Source organism: Heptranchias perlo, chromosome 38 (genome assembly GCF_035084215.1).
Source record: "Heptranchias perlo isolate sHepPer1 chromosome 38, sHepPer1.hap1, whole genome shotgun sequence".
NCBI classification, from domain to species: Eukaryota; Metazoa; Chordata; class Chondrichthyes; order Hexanchiformes; family Hexanchidae; genus Heptranchias; species Heptranchias perlo.
Genome location: NC_090362.1, coordinates 19,970,818 through 19,988,320, shown reverse-complemented (window position 1 = coordinate 19,988,320; position 17,503 = coordinate 19,970,818). Strand labels below are relative to the sequence as shown.

At 46.4% G+C, this 17,503-nt stretch overlaps 1 protein-coding gene across 1 annotated transcript in view; it reads right to left on the bottom strand.

Annotated features, from left to right (window-relative positions):
- The window catches only part of loxl1 (lysyl oxidase-like 1), a 65,516-nt gene extending 62,901 nt beyond the window's left edge, over positions 1–2,615 (bottom strand). Inside the window, exon 1 of the mRNA XM_067973636.1 lies at positions 1,086–2,615. Coding sequence (XP_067829737.1) covers positions 1,086–2,256 — 1,171 coding nt within the window. The 5' untranslated portion in view covers positions 2,257–2,615. The remainder of the gene's footprint in view (positions 1–1,085) is intronic.
- Positions 2,616–17,503: the final 14,888 nt, after the last annotated feature.

The window sequence follows — 17,503 nt, the reverse complement described above, 5'->3', positions numbered from 1 at the left end:
GATACACAAATCACTAAAAGTAGCGAAACAGGTTAATAAGACCACAAAAAAGGCAAACCAAGCACTGGGGTTCATTTCTAGAGGGAAAGAATTGAAATGCAGAGAAGTTATGTTAAACTTGTATTGAACACACTTGGAGTATTGTGAACATAATAAAAATGATTTAGAGGCATTGGAGAAGGTGCAAAAAAGATTCACAAGGATGATATCAGAACTGAGAGGATATACTTATCAGGAAAAGCTGAACAGGCTGGGGCTCTTTTCTCCAGAAAAGAGAAGGCTGAGGGGTGACCTGATAGAGGTCTTTGAGATAATTAAAGGGTTTGATAGGGTAGACCTAGAGAAAATGTTTCTACTTGTGGGGGAGACCAGAAATAGAGGTCATAAATATAAGATAGTCACTAATAAATCCAATAGGGAATTCAGGAGAAACTTCTTTACCTAGAGAGTGATTAGAATGTGGAACTCACTACCACAAGGAGTAATTGAGGCAAATAGCATAGATACATGTATTTAAGGGGAAGCTGGATAAACACATGAGAGAGAAAGGAATAGAAGGATACGCTGATAGGGTGAGATGAAGTAGGGAGGGAGGAGGCTCATGAGGAGCATAAACACCAGGATAGACCTGTTGGGCCGAATGGCCTGTTTCTGTGCTGTAGACTCGATGTAACTTTTTATGAGTGGAAAAAGAAAGCAAATTGCAGTAGGACCAGAATATTACATCTTCCAACACTGTCCAAATATGATCAGTAATGAAGAGAAAGCATGTTCAAATTTTGATATCACATTTGTAAGGAATACACCAGGCCTAAAGAACTTATAAAGCAGTTTTAATCCTCACCCGCTGGGGTCTGTTTATCCAATAAACATGCTACAAAAAATTAACTTCTTAGTGTTTTATAAACTTGTGCCTTTCGCACTAATGTCTGCTCTAGGGGAACGCACTGGGCAATAATACAGATGTGACATGCAAACATTTCAACCATGCTTGAAGAAAACACTATGTTCACTTTAGATTTTGTTCTAGCAGCAAAACAAAATACTGTTTGACAACTTGTTACACGATATTTTAAAAACCCTACCTCTGCCAGCTTGGTCTGGTCTGTATACACTCCCCAGGGCCATACGTGGTAGAGGAACCTGACGCCTCTGTTGTTCAGTCCCACTATTGGGATCCACTCTTGGAAATGCGTATTGTTCCAAATTTGTGGCAGGAGCATTTGGCTCAATGTTGCGGGACGAGGGGTATGGTTCAACTGGGAAATTGTTTAAGGGGTAGAACCCAGTGCCTCTACCTTCAGAGTTCACTCTTGGACCTAAATGGCCAGCCTCGGAGGACAGGCCTGGGGCTTGAATTGCAGGATTTCTGTCAGCGCCAGATGGCGAAAAGGAAGATGGGTCCTCACTCGCTGGAACTACTTGCCCCCTGCTCTCATCATACAAACTGTGCATGTATCTCCTGTCAAGTCCATCAAAAGCCGAAGGTTGCTGGGGGACATTATATCTCTCCTGAACAGGAATTCGACTCTGGGGTCTGTAGGGATATACATTTTCCCCATACTCGTCATATCTGGTCCTGGGCTGGTAGGGGTAGCCCGCACCTTCCAAAGGAAAGCTCTCAGGCACTCTGCGATAGGGAATGCTTTCATCCACCGCGTCAAACCCTCTTGGTGAACCATATTCATAGCTGGGGTCATAAGAATTGGGATAAGACGGTTGAGCAACTGGAAAACGTGGATAAGATGGTTGAGGAAAAGATGGTTCAGAGAATGAGCTGGGTTGGCGTTGCCTTTGCCTGGTGGCTTGTCTTGGAGTGGACGGCAGGTATCTGTGAGTGTTGCTGGGATCTCCAAATGTCCCTTGTCTCCAGTTGTCCGGCACTTGCCCAAAACCAAAAGGATGCCTAGTCTGACCCCTCACCGTCTCTGACCCTCCTCTGACCGGTTGGGAAGGGGCTTGGCGGCGGCCGGTCCCCGCGGGGCGTTGTTGCCTCTGGGCAGTCCTGCTCGAACCCCCGAGCCAAACTCTCGGGTTACTCTGGGGGGTGACCTGCCCGGCGGGGATGTACTCGGACCCGGTGTTGAGGAGGCTGTAGACTCGGCCGTTGTTCTCCCATTGAATCATCTGCCTCCAGCGCCCATTGCCGCCCTCCCCTGGTCTCTGGGTTTGCACCAGCTGAAATCGCAGAGAAACTAACCAGGAAACCGACCAGCCCAACAGTGCCGGCACCAAGAGCTTCCTGGCTCCTTCCATCCCGCCGAGGCAGCCAACTTCTCCAACTGCCTGGGGAAAAGAAAAAACTTTGAGAACTTCACTCTTCCTCCCGACTCGCTCAGATTTCCTGGCGGTGCTGATCCCCGCACTGCTCCAGAATGGACATGTCGGGACGCGAGAGGAGGAGATCCCAGTCAACTCTCAGCCTCATGTATTCCCAAATCCTCCACACTCAGACTGAATGCACCAACTAACAGTGTGTGCCGCCCTTCTCCCCTCTCCCTCTCCCTCTCTCTCTCTGTTCACATCGCCACCGCTGGTCACCCCTTTGCTCTTCTGGGACTCCAGCAACTCCCAACTCTGAACCAACTCGTTGTGTGCCTGGACTTTTCTTGGAGAGGGGGATTCCGTCGGATCCCTGCGCCCGACGTGTTTTATTTGAAAACACACGCACGAACAATCAGCCCAAACTGGAACTCAAGTTTATTGCTCCTGCCACTCTTAAAGTTAACTTCTCGAATTGAAATTGTCCATAAAAGTTCGCTCCCGTCCTCATATAGTTTGCAATAACTTTTTTTTGAGGGGGGGTGGGGTGCAATTTTCTCCATTAGATCACAATAATTTCCATTTCCCAAAAACCGTCTAATTCTCTGACAGTAATGCTGCCACTTCCTTGGTTTGTGGGGATGGTCCATCTGAGTTTGACCCAACATTGTCATCCCACTGAATGTGACTCCCTGCCGCTCACCTGGATTCCCAGCGGCCGATCTCCATCCCGCGATTGGCCTCAGTACAAATCGGTTTCCACTTTTGCATCCGATGCTAAACGCATGGGGTGTGAGTGCACCGCCCCCCGGTTTGTTTTAGGGTTTTTGGTTCTATTCGTGTGTTTTGACAACCCGGGAGGAAAATGCACTTCCCAGGTTCCCGAGGGGGGAAAACAGCAAATAGCAGAAAAGTCAAAAACCACCAATCAGCTCCTAAACCATCCCTGTGCAAGTGAGCAGGGGCAGAAAGATCAGAATGCACCCAGAACCTGCCCAATGTGACATTTATTTGCCAAACGGAAGTGTGTTAGACACACACACACCCCACCCACCCACACACACCCACACACAAACACACCCACCACACACACCCACACACACCCCACACACCCACACACAAACACACCCACACACACCCACACACACACACACCCCACCCACCCACACACAAACACACACACCCCACACACCCACACACAAACACACACACCCCACACACCCACACACACACCCCACCCACACACACACACACCCCACACACCCACACACAAACACACACACCCCACACACCCACACACACACCCCACCCACACACACACACACCCCACACACCCACACACAAACACACACACCCCACACACCCACACACACCCACACACACCCCACCCACCCACACACAAACACCCACCCCACACACCCACACACAAACACACACACCCCACACACCCACACACACACCCCACCCACACACAAACACACCCACCCCACACACCCACACACAAACACACACACCCCACACACCCACACACGCCCCACACACCCACACACAAACACACACACCCCACACACCCACACACACCCACACACACCCCACACACAAACACACACACCCCACACACCCACACACACCCCACACACCCACACACACCCACACACACCCCACACACACCCACACACACCCACACCCACCCACACACAAACACACACACCCCACACACCCACACACACCCCACACACCCACACACAAACACACACACCCCACACACCCACACACCCCACACACACCCCACCCACCCACACACACCCACACACAAACACACACACCCCACCCACCCACACACACCCACACCCACCCCACACACACCCCACACACCCCACCCACCCACACACAAACACACACACCCCACCCACCCACACACAAACACACCCACCCCACACACCCACACACCCACACACAAACACACCCACCCCACACACCCACACACCCCACACACAAACACACCCCACCCACCTCACTCAACAGATCTGTGAGGTTTCAGAGGAATTCTTGGGAATTCCGTCACTTGGTTTCTAAATTTTCCAAAGAATGTTACATGAAAAATAAATGATTGCTGGAAATACATTACAAGGCAATGGGGGACTCAAAGTTTATGATGTCGTCGGAGCCCCTCATAACCATGACATGGGGAGAGGCTGCCCCCTGGATATTTAGGCTGGGAGGCCAGTTAGGGAGCAGGGGAGAGGGAATTAAAAGGCCTATCCCCAACTCGGAGTTAGAATGATTCTTCTCCTGCTCTCTCTCTCCCCCTCTACCCATTCACCCACAATACCATGTGACTCATTGAAAGCTACATCTGAAGGAATCTTACAAGAACATCATTACAATCTGGGTTCCTCTTCACATTGTCTGTGTTACAGGAGCTTGAGACAGGAGTCAGTGCCAATGAGCAAAGGCAGCACCTCACAGCATGTAGCGTCACTCACTCTATCCTGCAAACCACCAGCCCAGGTACACCCAACCCGTGAAATTTCAATACTGTGGAAGGTGCCTGATAAATGCACAGGGGACAAGTGAGGAGGATCAGGAATTTAATAAGAACATAAGAACATAAGAAATAGGAGCAGGAGTAGGCCAATCGGCCCCTCGAGCCTGCTCCGCCATTCAATAAGATCATGGCTGATCTGATCCCAACCACAAATCTAAAGAACACAAGAAGTAGGAGCAGGACCCGGCCACTCAGCCCCTGGGCCCTCTCCGCCACCCATAGGGCATTGACCGATCCGAACTCAGCTTCATGTCCAATTTCCTGCCCGCTCCCCGTAACCTCTAATTCACTTTTCTTCTAGGAAACTGTCTATTTCTGTTTTAAATTTATTTAATGATGTAGCTTCCACAGCTTCCTGGAGCAGCAAATTCCACAGACCTACTACCCTCTGAGTGAAGAAGTTTCTCCTCATCTCAGTTTTGAAAGAGCAGCCCCTTATTCTAAGATTATGCCCCGTAGTTCTAGTTTCACCCATCCTTGGGAACATCCTTACCGCATCCACCCGATCAAGCCCCTTCACAATCTTATATGTTTCAATAAGATCGCCTTTCATTCTGGATCGTCGGCTCAAGTCTATTCTCGGTTGACGAGGACACAGATCATGATCTCAGGGGACCTGAGACGTTAAACCGAGGCCCCGTCTGCCCTCTCAGGTGGACGTAAAAGTTCCCGTGGCCACTATTTCGAGGAAGAGCTGGGGAGTGTCCTGGGGCCAATATTTCTCCCTCAACCAACATCACTAAAACAGATTATCCGGTCACGATCACATTACTGTTTGTGGGAGCTTGCTGTGCGCAAATTGGCTGCCTCATTTCCTACATTACAACAGTGACTACACTTCAAAAGTACTTCAAGATTACTGCAGTCATTAGAGATTGAGCCAAACAATCTCCAAGAGATGGACAGTGTTGATGGACAGATTCATAATGCTGCAGCATGTGACAACTCAGGGGACATCTGCAGTAGAGCCCATGTGGAAAAGGCACCAAGGCCAGTTGTAGCAGTATTGATAAATGCTCACACTCCTGCCATAAAGGTCTTTGGCTCCAGAATCTTTACAACAGAATCTTTCCTCTGGCTTGGACAGGCATGGAAATCAGATGGAGAGAGCGCGGCTGATCAGAGATTCACCAATCTCATTGGTACCATCAGTTCTTTAAGGTGATATAGTTCCCAACAGGAGAATGGATGGAAGAGGCCCGATTATGGTGCTGCCACAACAGATCAGCTCCTCCAGCCTTCACTGACTGAACATGTACCAGAACATGCACCGGGCTAAGCTGCCCTCGCAAGTGCTGAAAGTGGTGGGGCCTGCAACTGGGCCACATCTTGGGTTCCATTTCACGCAGGCTGAGTGATGACATCGCTTGCTCTGGCAAACAAGGCATCAGTCACCTACTTGATTCATCTGTGCACCGCAGATTGTCTGATGTCCCTGTGGCAAGAAACACCCCTGAGATACAAAACTTCTGGGCTGAAGTGATCTTGAGACTATTGGCAGTGCCATACCTGTGATGGAGTTTGGCTGCAGATCAGATTACAGCAGGTGGCACGACCCCGCCAGCCTCTCTGGTGAATCTTAACCTGTACAGGCACAATTCTCCAGATAAATCTATATAAGTTCACCTCTGTCTGTTTATGCGGTTTGGAGGGCAGCAGTGGCTGGACGCTCTGTGACGGAGATCCTTCTTAAGTTGAACCAAGACACTAAGTACAATAGTGCAACATAGATTATTTTTAGATCAAAAACTTTGCAAATTTGTAGCAGCATAGGGAGAAACATTTTCACTTGTCTAACTATCATTTTCCATCTATTCGATCTATAATGATCCCATTTTCAAATCTTCAATTTCAGCACTTAAAGCAACTCTTCCAAAAATAGAAAAAGAAAAAATAACACACGCACTCTACATTATATTTCACCACATAAAGCCAACATTAGAAACTGGCAAATGAACAGAGCACATCTCTGTGTCAGTACATCTGAAAAGCAAACAGAGCCAGAATGTAATCCATAGCTCAGCTTTCTTCAGCATCCATCTATTTTCCATTTTCTAGAAGATGTTTAGCAATTGTGTTTTACAGTTGGCAGACTCATGAAGATTCCATCGGGTAACGTTAATGCAGAAAAATAGTATTGCACTGGCAGTAACTAAACCTTGCCAGATCCAAACCCAATTAACTCTGCTCGCTCACTGTGGGTTCCTGGAAAGCTCATGTTTTAACTGGTGCAAATTTATATTTTCCCTTTAAGGAAACCAGGCAAATATTGTCCTGTGAAACCAGTCATGTAGTTTATTGCCAAAATGAGCAGACAGGTTATGCTTCAGTGAGTAATTCTATCAAAAATGGGATCCCCCTTTGCCAACCTTCACTGGGTTAGTACCCAACACAAGTCTTGCATTAAGGCGCGATGGGATGGCGCAGGATGGATGTCCTTCTCGAGGTCCATCAAGGATAAAAGAGACGGGCCTCCCCATCCCCTTCCACTCAAAATAATCCACCCCGTGACAAGCAGTGCAGCTTTTTCCAAGTGTGTTTCCATGAAGAAACGGGGAGTTCACTAGCTCAGTGACAACTGTACTTGTAATTTTTAAGGACGTACCCCCTCAAGGAGATGCCTCCAATTGAGCGGCAGCAAAGGGTTTCACACTACAATTCTTCACTTGACAGGTCTGTGATCTTGGCCATCTTGAGAAATAGTCAATTGTTTCCCCAAAGGGAGAAAGAAGACACTGGTGGCCCAGTTACCTAGTTTGTATTTGTTTGCCTGTAATGACCGTCTCAATAGGATCAGGGTCAACAGTGATGCCTCTCTCGGCCCTCACTCTATGGGCTCACACATGAAGAAGAGTAGACGGGCAAGGTACTGGGGAGTAACCAACACTTGCGGTAACTGCAGCCAGCATGAGTGAATGCCTTCAGAAGATGAGGTGGATAAAAATAAAATCTCTCCACTGATGCAAGTGTCATTTGTCTGATATTTAGCAGGGACTGGATGTGTAGGGAGGCACTAGGACCTGTGAGAATCCTTGTGGGACTCCGTCATTGACCAGTTGATGCAGTTCTGCCTTTGCCAGGTTTTTCCTGATACTGTGGATAATATTTCAGCAATCACTGGTGGCTTTCCCCGATTCAAATTACCGAGAAAGAACTTCTTTTGCCCTGACCAGCCCTAACTAGCTGTGTTTAGTGAGCAAATCCAAAACAGCTGCAGGCACCACAATGTGCCAGAAGAATGAACATTAATGCGTTAGACAGAGGCTGTCAAAATTAGAAATAGTTGAGACATGTCTGCATAAAAAGTCTATAAATTTATCAGAATCAGTTTTAAAAATCTGGAAATAAAAGATCAAAAAAGAGGTTTGGTATCAGTAAAAATGACCATGAAGCTGTCGGATTGTCTTTAAAAACCCAACTGGTTCACTAACTACCCGGTCTGGCCTATACGTGACTCCAGCCCCACACTAACTCTTAACTGCGCTCTGAAGTGGCCTAGCAAGCCGCTCAGTTGCACCAAACCGCTACCAGTGGTTCAAGGAGGTGGGCCTCTACCACTCTCTCAGGGCAACCAGGGATGGGCAATAAATGCCAGCCTTGCCAGCGATGCCCGCAACCCAAGAAAGAATAAACAAAATGACATTTGTGTGGCATCCTAGCAGCCATAATTTTTACTATGTTTTTTCTCGGTAAGATATATATTATTTCTCGCCTCCCAATTTCAGTCTCCCCCCGCTCAGTGTATATACTCCCCGGTGAACAGTACAGGCGAGCAGCCTGCTCCTGGGCCTCTGTCGGTGCCACTTCACCTTCAGTTGCTCAGAGTTATGCGTGCGTGACAACTGGGGGAAAAAATGAAAGTTGACCAACAGCTTCAATAAAGCTGACCGCTTAAAAACACAGCCCTAAATGTAAGGCCCGTGGCATGTAGTGACATTCAAAATGCAGTAGTGGACAAGCTTATCATAACTTAAGCTGCAGATATACACAACATTCCATCACATATAGTGAAAGATTGTGGCAAAAATTCAGAAATTTTCTCCCATTTCTTGCGAAGAAATTGTTGGTTTTTATACTTATGCACTGGTCCTCTCTGTTCATACGTTTACCACTGACACACTGTTCTCGCTTCTCCTCCTGTCTGTTCCCACTGGCACTTTTCTCTCCCTCCCCTTCAGTTCACCATCTCCCGCCCCCCCTCTCAGTGTCACGCTGGTACTCGTCTCCTGCCGACTCCTGGAGCATGTTAGGACTCCTCGTCCTCTTGCCCCTCAGTTCATGCTGGTACTCAGCTCCCACCTTCATCTCCTCTCTCAATCCAAAATGGCCCCCTTCTTCCTCCATCCCCTTCAGAATACCCCAGTACTTTGCTTTGCCACTTCTAATTCATCCTGGCACACTCACCTTCCCCAGTTTATGACTGGAAATCTGAACAATAACAACAACTTGCATTTATACAGAGCCTTGAACACGGTGAAACATTCCCAGATGCTTCACAGGTGCGTAATCAGACAAAAATTAACACCGAGCTGAAGAAGGAGACATTACAACAGGTGACCAAAAGCTTGGTCAAAGAGGTAGGTTTTAAGTAGCGTCTTAAAGGAGGAGAGAGAGGTCGAGAGGTGGAGAGGTTTAAGGAGGGAATTCTAGAGCTTAGGGCCTAAACAATTGAAGGCACGGCCACCAATGGTGGGGCGAAGGAAATCGGGGATGCAGAAGAGGCCAGAGTTGGAGGAACGCAGAGATCTCGGAGGATTGTAGGAGTGGAGGAGGTTACAGAGATAGGGAGGGGCGATGCCATGGAGGGATTTGAACACAAGGATGAGAATTTTAAATAAAAACAGAAAATGCTGGAAATACTCAGCCAGTCAGGCAGTATCTGTCGAGAAAGAAACAGAGTTAACCTTTCAGGTCGATGACCCTTCGTTAAGTTGAAGATTGAACCGTTTTTAAGCAAGTACAGAGCCAGGGAAAGGGTGGGTGGGGGGGCCGGGGGGAGAGGGGAGGGGAGGAAAGAACAAAAGGGAAGGTCTGTGATAGAGTGGAGGGCAGGAGTGATTAAATAATAAAAGGGATGATGGTGCAAGGCAAGGAGGGTGGTAATGGGACAAGTAAAGAGGTAAAAGATGGGTCTGGAGGAGCTGTAAATGGCAACATCAGAACCATTAGCAGCACCTGCTGTCCAAAAAAAAGGGGAGCAGTGGTTATGATCTGAAGTTTTTGAAATCAATGTTGAGTCCAGAAGGTTGGAAAGTGCCTAATCGAAAGATGAGGTGCTGTTCCTCGAGCTTTTAGAATTTGAGGCATTGGAGGACTGGGAGCCAATGTGTGTCATCCAACACAGGGGTGAAGGGTGAATGGGATTTGGTGCTCCTTTCCTTTTATTGTTCACAATGACACCCTTCTCCCCTACTGTCTTACTACCAGTCCTGGCTCCTACTTGCTGCTGAAGCTGCCACTGCCCTGCGGATGGAGCTGTGCGGCATGGTGTGTGTGCGCGTTCTTTACTTTGCAGAATTATTGCGAGCAGCGGTGAAGGGCAGAGAGGGTAGTGGTGCTGATTTACCCCCACCAACATGGATAGGCAAACACTCCTCCCAAAACGCTGATTGCCCACGTGAAGCATGCCAATTGGTTGTACATACTGTCCGCTGTCAAAGAAAGGATCGGTGGGTTGGAGAACCCACTGGCGGAAGGGTCAAGAACCAGAGGACACAGATTTAAGGTGATTGGCAAAAGAACCAAAGGCAACATGAGGAAAAACTTTTTTACACAGCGAGTGGTTATGATCTGGAATGCACTGCCTGAGGGGGTGGTGGAGGCAGATTCAATCATGGCTTTCAAAAGGGAATTGGATAAGTATTTGAAGGGAAAAAAATTTGCAGGGCTACGGGGAAAGGGCGGGGGAGTGGGACTAGCTGGATTGCTCTTGCATTGAGCCGGCACGGACTCGACGGGCCAAGTGGCCTCCTTCTGTGCTGTAACCATTCGATGATTCAATGATTCTAAAGCGAAACTCATATACCAAATTTCATATTCATAAAACAGCAACAAGTCAGAACTGAACAGGTACAGAACGTACAAATCAACATGGTAGAAGTGAGTACATAAACTTTCAACGAAGAACTACAAAGGACATAAAAAAACAATGAAAGAAGAATGAGAAGTTAGAAAAATACCCCAATTAAAGAGAGAAGTTGAACCAATAACAATGCTTCAAATATTATTTGAAACTCGGTCCAGCCACCACTTCGGTGTCTGTGATAAGAGCACTTACAACTGGAAATAATTTGTGACATAATAAAAACATAAAAAAAACAGACTTTACAAAAATGATTAAACTTACCCATACAATTGAATTTTCTGGATTTGAAATATGATGCTTTCCATCAGAGACCCATGGTTCTCCGAGAAGCCCGGACTTGAGCTAATGGGCTGCAGGTACTGGGATGCACCGATACAGACAACTTGTATGATTGACAGCAAGATGACAAATTACAGAACATACCAGGACCTGATGTTTGTAAACGTTACCTCCTCCAACGGAAAATTACCAAAAAAAAACCCCTCAAGGAGATCTATTTTACGGCAGTGAAAGTAACTTTACATAGAATTACAGAAACAGGCCATTCGGCCCCATTGGTCCATGCCGGTGTTTATGCTCCACACGAGCCTCCTCCCACCCTATTACATCTAACTGTCAGCCTATCCTTCTATCCCTTTATCCCTTGTGTATCTAGCTTCCCATTAAATGCATTTTTTTGGTGTGTAAAACATCAAAGATAAGGCAAAGCATGAACTCTTCAACCTTTTTTCTGAGGCAATCTTCCTGACTATAATCAATTTAGGTTCCTATAATCAAGTTGGAGAGTTACAACATGTGCGACAATTGAAACTTTAAACAACGCCACATTTCAAAGTGGAATCATTATATTTTGTAATGAATTCTAGATGCAAAGAGTAGTTGCTTTTCTTTTATTTGTTTATACTGAAAACTTAAAAACAATGTTTTCAAATAAACAGGTAGCAACTTATGGAAACAGTATTATTGGTTCAGTGGTAGCACTCTCCAGTCTGATGCAAGAGGCCAACTCAAGCCAGACACCTACCATCTCTCCCTTGTCTATGCTGCTCTCTGTCCAGTTTCAGACTTGGCAATGCTCCATACAATTGGAGTCGAGTTGGAAATCTTTCTCTTTCTTTCAGGTGTGTCTTGATTCAAGGCTGAGTAATATATGTCTCGCAGCTTTATAACTAATAGTTTGCCTGCCAATTACTGGTGGATGCAATGCAAGTGTTGATTTGGTCCAAGTTTGCAGAGTAGAGCCTGCTGAGACAGGCCTAATTATATTTATTATCAAGGATAATCCCACCATGGTATGCAACCTGCTCTTCTAATTGATAACCTATTTTCTCTGCCTCGATAAACTGTTTTTATTATATCTTATTTTGCCCAACGCTCCATCCAAATTTGAAGATATAAAAAGGGGATTGGCTCTGCCCAAGAGAGGGAAGCAGATGAGCCTCAGAGATGCCCCTCTCCATTACAAATGGAGATTGTTCTTGCCCACTGTACTATCCAATCTCCGAGCTCCAGATCTTTTAATCACTTGAATAGGGAGCTTTGGGTGTTTTCTTGCCTGGAACAAACTGTAGTGCACCACATCAGGTACGGTAGTGTAGTGGTTATGTTACTGGGCTAGTACCCCAGAGGCCTGCACTAATAATCCAGAGAATGTGAATTTAAATCCCACCGTGGCGAGTTTGAGTTTTTGTATTCAGTCTTAAAAAAATCTGCAAGTAAAAAGCTGTTATCAGTAAAAGTGACCATGAAGCTGTCGGATTGTTGTAAAAACCCAACTGGTTCACTGATGTCCTTTAGGGAAGGAAACCTGCCGTCCTTACCCGGTCTGGGCCTATATGTGACTGTAGTCCCACACCAACTGCCTTCTGAAGTGGCCTCGCCAGCCACTCAGTTGTATCAAACGCAGGGCAACTAGGTGATGGGCAATAAACGGCAGCATTGCTAGCGACACCCACGTCCCGAAACAAATAATTACAAAAAGCCTGACTGATCTGGACTGAGTAAATTTGGGATAAAGCAGAACAGGGCGGATTTTCTCATCTCATAAAGGCCCCATTGTACACCAGTTCATCTGAAGTTAAGGGACGGAAACCCATAATGCCAGTTCTCCGTGCCTTGTGCACACGGATTTTGTGATGTCATGCTTGTGCACGGCCTTGTACTGCAAACAATATTCCCAAGCTGTGTACATGTATGACTTCCTCAATGAAAGAACTGAAGAAGTTTTAGATCCATCCATAAATTCCAAAAATTAGAAAGGATTTTCCATCAAGGAAGTCAGATAATAAATAATGTATTTATACCTCACCTTATCTCATCAAAACCACTTAAAGTGCTTCACACAATGAATTACTTTTGAACTGCAGTTACTGTTATGAAGGCAATTGTGTTACACATTGAGTTGAGGTCAATTAGAGGTCAATTGCTGTGGCTAATGGAAGTTTCTCTCTACATCTGCAGCTGTTTGTGACTCTCTTTGCCTTGGGGACAGAATGGGTTATTAAGTTCTGAAGAAGTCAATAGGATTCGACTAGCTTACGTTTTTTTTATTCTTTGTAAAAGAAGGCTCCATTGTAATCTGTTGTTTTCTACGAATATGGTATTTGAACCAATGAGCTGTAAGTGTGACATACACTTTGTGACGCTTTCGAGTGTGACGGATGCTCTAAATTCAAAACTTTATGTTCAGATTTTTCACCAGTCTTCTCCCTTAAAGAGGAACTGTTGCTTTATTAGGGATTTGGGTGTATTCTCAGATTCCCAGCAATAAGATGAATGACCAGTTAATCTGTTTTTACTGAAGGAAAGAACGTTGGGGATCCTCCTGAATGAGCAAAACATCAGTTTAGGTGTGACAACCTGGATAAAATGCTCCAGTCCTGGCATGGGGCTCAAATCCGCCACTTCGTGACCTGAAAGTCGGACCCCCATCAAATGAGTCCAGCTAAATACTCGGACTATAAAGTAGATTTTAGAAGGTTGTGATTGTGCACAGAGCTCTGCATGCTAGGAGCGTATAATTGGGAATCAGTGAGCGTTAAGTTGGGCCGTGTAGCGCCCGTTGTTTCGGCGCTACGCGGCCTCTTCGACATCCAAGATGGTGTCTTGGATGCGTACGCACGTATCCAGCGTGACGTGCGCCAGACGCCATCTTGGTATAGGAGTTAGCGCAGGCGCAGATAACGAATGCTGGAATTGTGTAAAGTAGGGAGAAAATGGCTTCAATCAGTGGGCAACGCCGATTTAAAGTGATAGACACCATTTTGGGACTTAACGCTCAACTCTACGCACAGTCTTAACCCCGACCATCTGAACATGCCTTAGAGTGCCTGGAGGACCCCCCACCGGTGCTATTTAAAGGGACCATGCAGGATTTACAGGTTAGTGGCTGGATTATTGCTTCTGGCTACTGAGACATTTGTAACTGTTTTTGGAGGTCTGCTACACTTGAATACTAGGACGCGGGGACATAGCCTAATATTTAGAGCGAGGACGCGCAGGAGTGAAGTTAGGAAATGCTTCTACACGCAAAGGGTGGGAGAAGTTTGGAACGTTCTTCTGCAAACGGTAGTTAATGCTAGCTCAATTGAGAATTCTAAATCTGAAATTGATAGCTTTCTGTGAACCAAGGGTATTAAGGGTTATGGGGCTAAGGCGGGTATATGGAGTTAGGTCACAGGTCCACCCTGATCTGATCGAACGGTGGAACAGGCTGGAGAGGCAAAATGCCACCGCGACTTGCTGCCTCCAGCTTCTCCTGCAAGAAAGCGGGACGTGTATCTGGGTGATGCGCCTATCATGGTTGAATAGCTGCCAGTGTGTGTGGCCTGTGAGTTGTGGGTGGGCGGCTTGCAATGGTGGTAATGTGTAAGGGTGAGAGGGTTGAGTACTGATGGAAAGAGTTTGTTGGTTTGGGGTGATGGGGGGTGTAGTGCATGGAGCAATGGATGTGGCTGGTGGTGTAGTTGGTAGGAGATGCCACTTGACAGTTGACCTCACTCATCTTGATCACTCATGTCAAAGCATTGTGCTTCTTCCTGTTCTGCATCCATGTTCATGATGCTGTGCGCTTGGCATTGACTTCATCCCCCACTGCCTCCCACTGCCTTTTAGGTGTATGTCTGGAGGGCCTCTTGCTCCCCCCCCACCCCCCCTCTGCGGATATAGGATGACCCTCCTTCTGTCCACCTCTTGGACCAAGGCCTCTGGTACATCAGCAGAGAACCTTGATGCACAGAGTCTCAGATCGGCAGATTAGTGAGGTCTGGCATGCAGATTGGAGGATGTGGGATTTAGTGGTGCGCAACCTTTATTCAATGTTTTAACATAACTCATCAGTATGTAAAAATAGGGATGGGATCTGCATCTGTGCTTTATGTGTGTGATGTCTGATCTCCGTTCAGGCTCCGTGCAGACAGCAGGCTGTTATATTCACCAAATAACAGGTACCAGCTACCTTTAAGAGATTTCTAACAGACAGCCTGCCTTTAAGAGAGTGGACCTTCCCCCTGCTGGTGGAAAGTGCGAATTGCATGGAATCCTCGTTCAACACTGATTTCCAACGCAGATTGCAGGTAAGTTCTCAGGCCTGACGAAAATCTCGTCCTGCCTGCGCAGGGACCACTGGGAGTGGGGTAATAGCGGATCGTGCTACTCCCGCCCAAAAACAGGCCCCTATCCAATTTTCCCCCCACTGAGTCTTGTGAGACTTCCCATCCATTGTGGATGGAAAATCTTGCAGGACTCACTGATCTCAGCACCAAATTCCCAAGAACCGTTCCCAGTGCACAAAGTTCCGTAAGGGCAATGCAAATTCATAAAATCGACCCTTATACTGAGAATATGGACTGTTGCACTAAAGATTCCACATTGGCGACTAATGTAACAGCACACTCTGTATTCCTAATGTATTCAAATACTCTATTGTTAGAAATATAAAATCTAACACACACTTTATGCACAGTGGCTGCTTCACAACACGCCTCACCCAGAGGCATTGAACGAGATCTATTCCTGTGGGCATCCTAACAGTAGAAATGCAGTCAAATAGAAGTGCCTGCACCTGCCTCCTTTTCCAACTGGCAAAAGGCTGTACTCGTGAAATAAAACGTAGTAATTAATGCAATTGTTTAGATAATATCAGTAAATGCGGCATTTTCTGATCCAGTTGCATCTTCCTATGCTAAATTTTGGACTAAGTTACAATATCCTGTGTTTCAGGTCACACACCTATTCCTGGTCGGCTTGGCTCAGCTAGTGGAACTCTGGCCTCTGAGTTAGATTCAGGTCTCCCCGCAGGACTCAAACACATCGTTTAAGCTGGTGCTCCAGTGCAGTACTTGGGGAGTGCTGCATTGCTGACAGCGCTGACCTCAAGCTCAGACATTAAGTCCAGTGGCTCAGGTGGACACTGCAGATTTTAGGGCAATATTTGAAAAAGATATCCGAGCCAATATTTCTTCATCAACAAGCACCACCAAAACATGATTAACTTTTTATTCACCTCATTGCAGTTTGTGGGATGTGGCTGTTGCCTACATGGCAAACAGCATTGCACTCCAAAATCATTCATTGAATTTGAAACACTTTGAGATAATTCGTAGAGGCATGATGACACTATATAAATGCAAGTCTTTCTTTATATTCCTTTCCTTATGGAGACAAGCGTTACTTATAATTGAATTGGTGTTGTACCTCGAACCATTCTCAAGGAACAAAATTCAGGACTGCTACTGAGCTCACGTAGTGCCTTGTGCGTAAAAAAATAGAAAGAAAGAACTTTCATGGCCTCAGGATGTCCCAAAGCGCTTTACAGCTAATGAAGTACTTTTGAAGTATAGTCACTGTTGTAATGTAGGGAATGTGGCAGCCAATTTGCACACAGCAAGATCCCACAAACAGCAATGTGATAATGACCAGGTAATCTGTTTTAGTGATGTTGGTTGAGGGATTGGCCAGGACACCAGGGAGAACTCGGTTTAATGTCTCATCCGAAAGACATTAATGTCTCATCCGACAGTGCAGCACTCCCTCAGTGGAGGGTCAGCCTAGATTTCTAACTCAGAGGCGTGAGTGATACCACTGAGCCACAGCTGACACCAAATCAAGATCTTTTTCTGCTCTGTTCAGCCCTATTTTTCTCCTACAATTGCATGCTCCACGCCTGGATTAACAAATCTTTCAACATTTATACTAGTCAAGTGATTCAGTAGCTGAGAATCATTAAAGGATCATTACTGCATGGTGATTACCTCTTACATAAAAACATAGAAAATTTATGGCACAGAAGGAGGCCATTCGGCCCTATCGTGTCCATGTCGGTCGAAAAATAGCTACCCAGCCTAATCCCACTTTCCAGCCCTTGGTCCGTAGCCCTGTAGGTTACGGCACTTCAGGTGCACATTCAGGTACTTTTTAAATGAGTTGAGGGTTTCTGCCTCTACCACCCTCTCAGGCAGTGAGTTCCAGACCCCCACCACCCTCTGGATGAAAAAATATTTCCTCAGCTCCCCTCTAATCCTTCTACCAATTACATTAAATCTATGCCTCTTGGTTATTGACCTCTCTGCCAAGGGAAACAGGTCCTCCCTATCCACTCTATCTAGTCC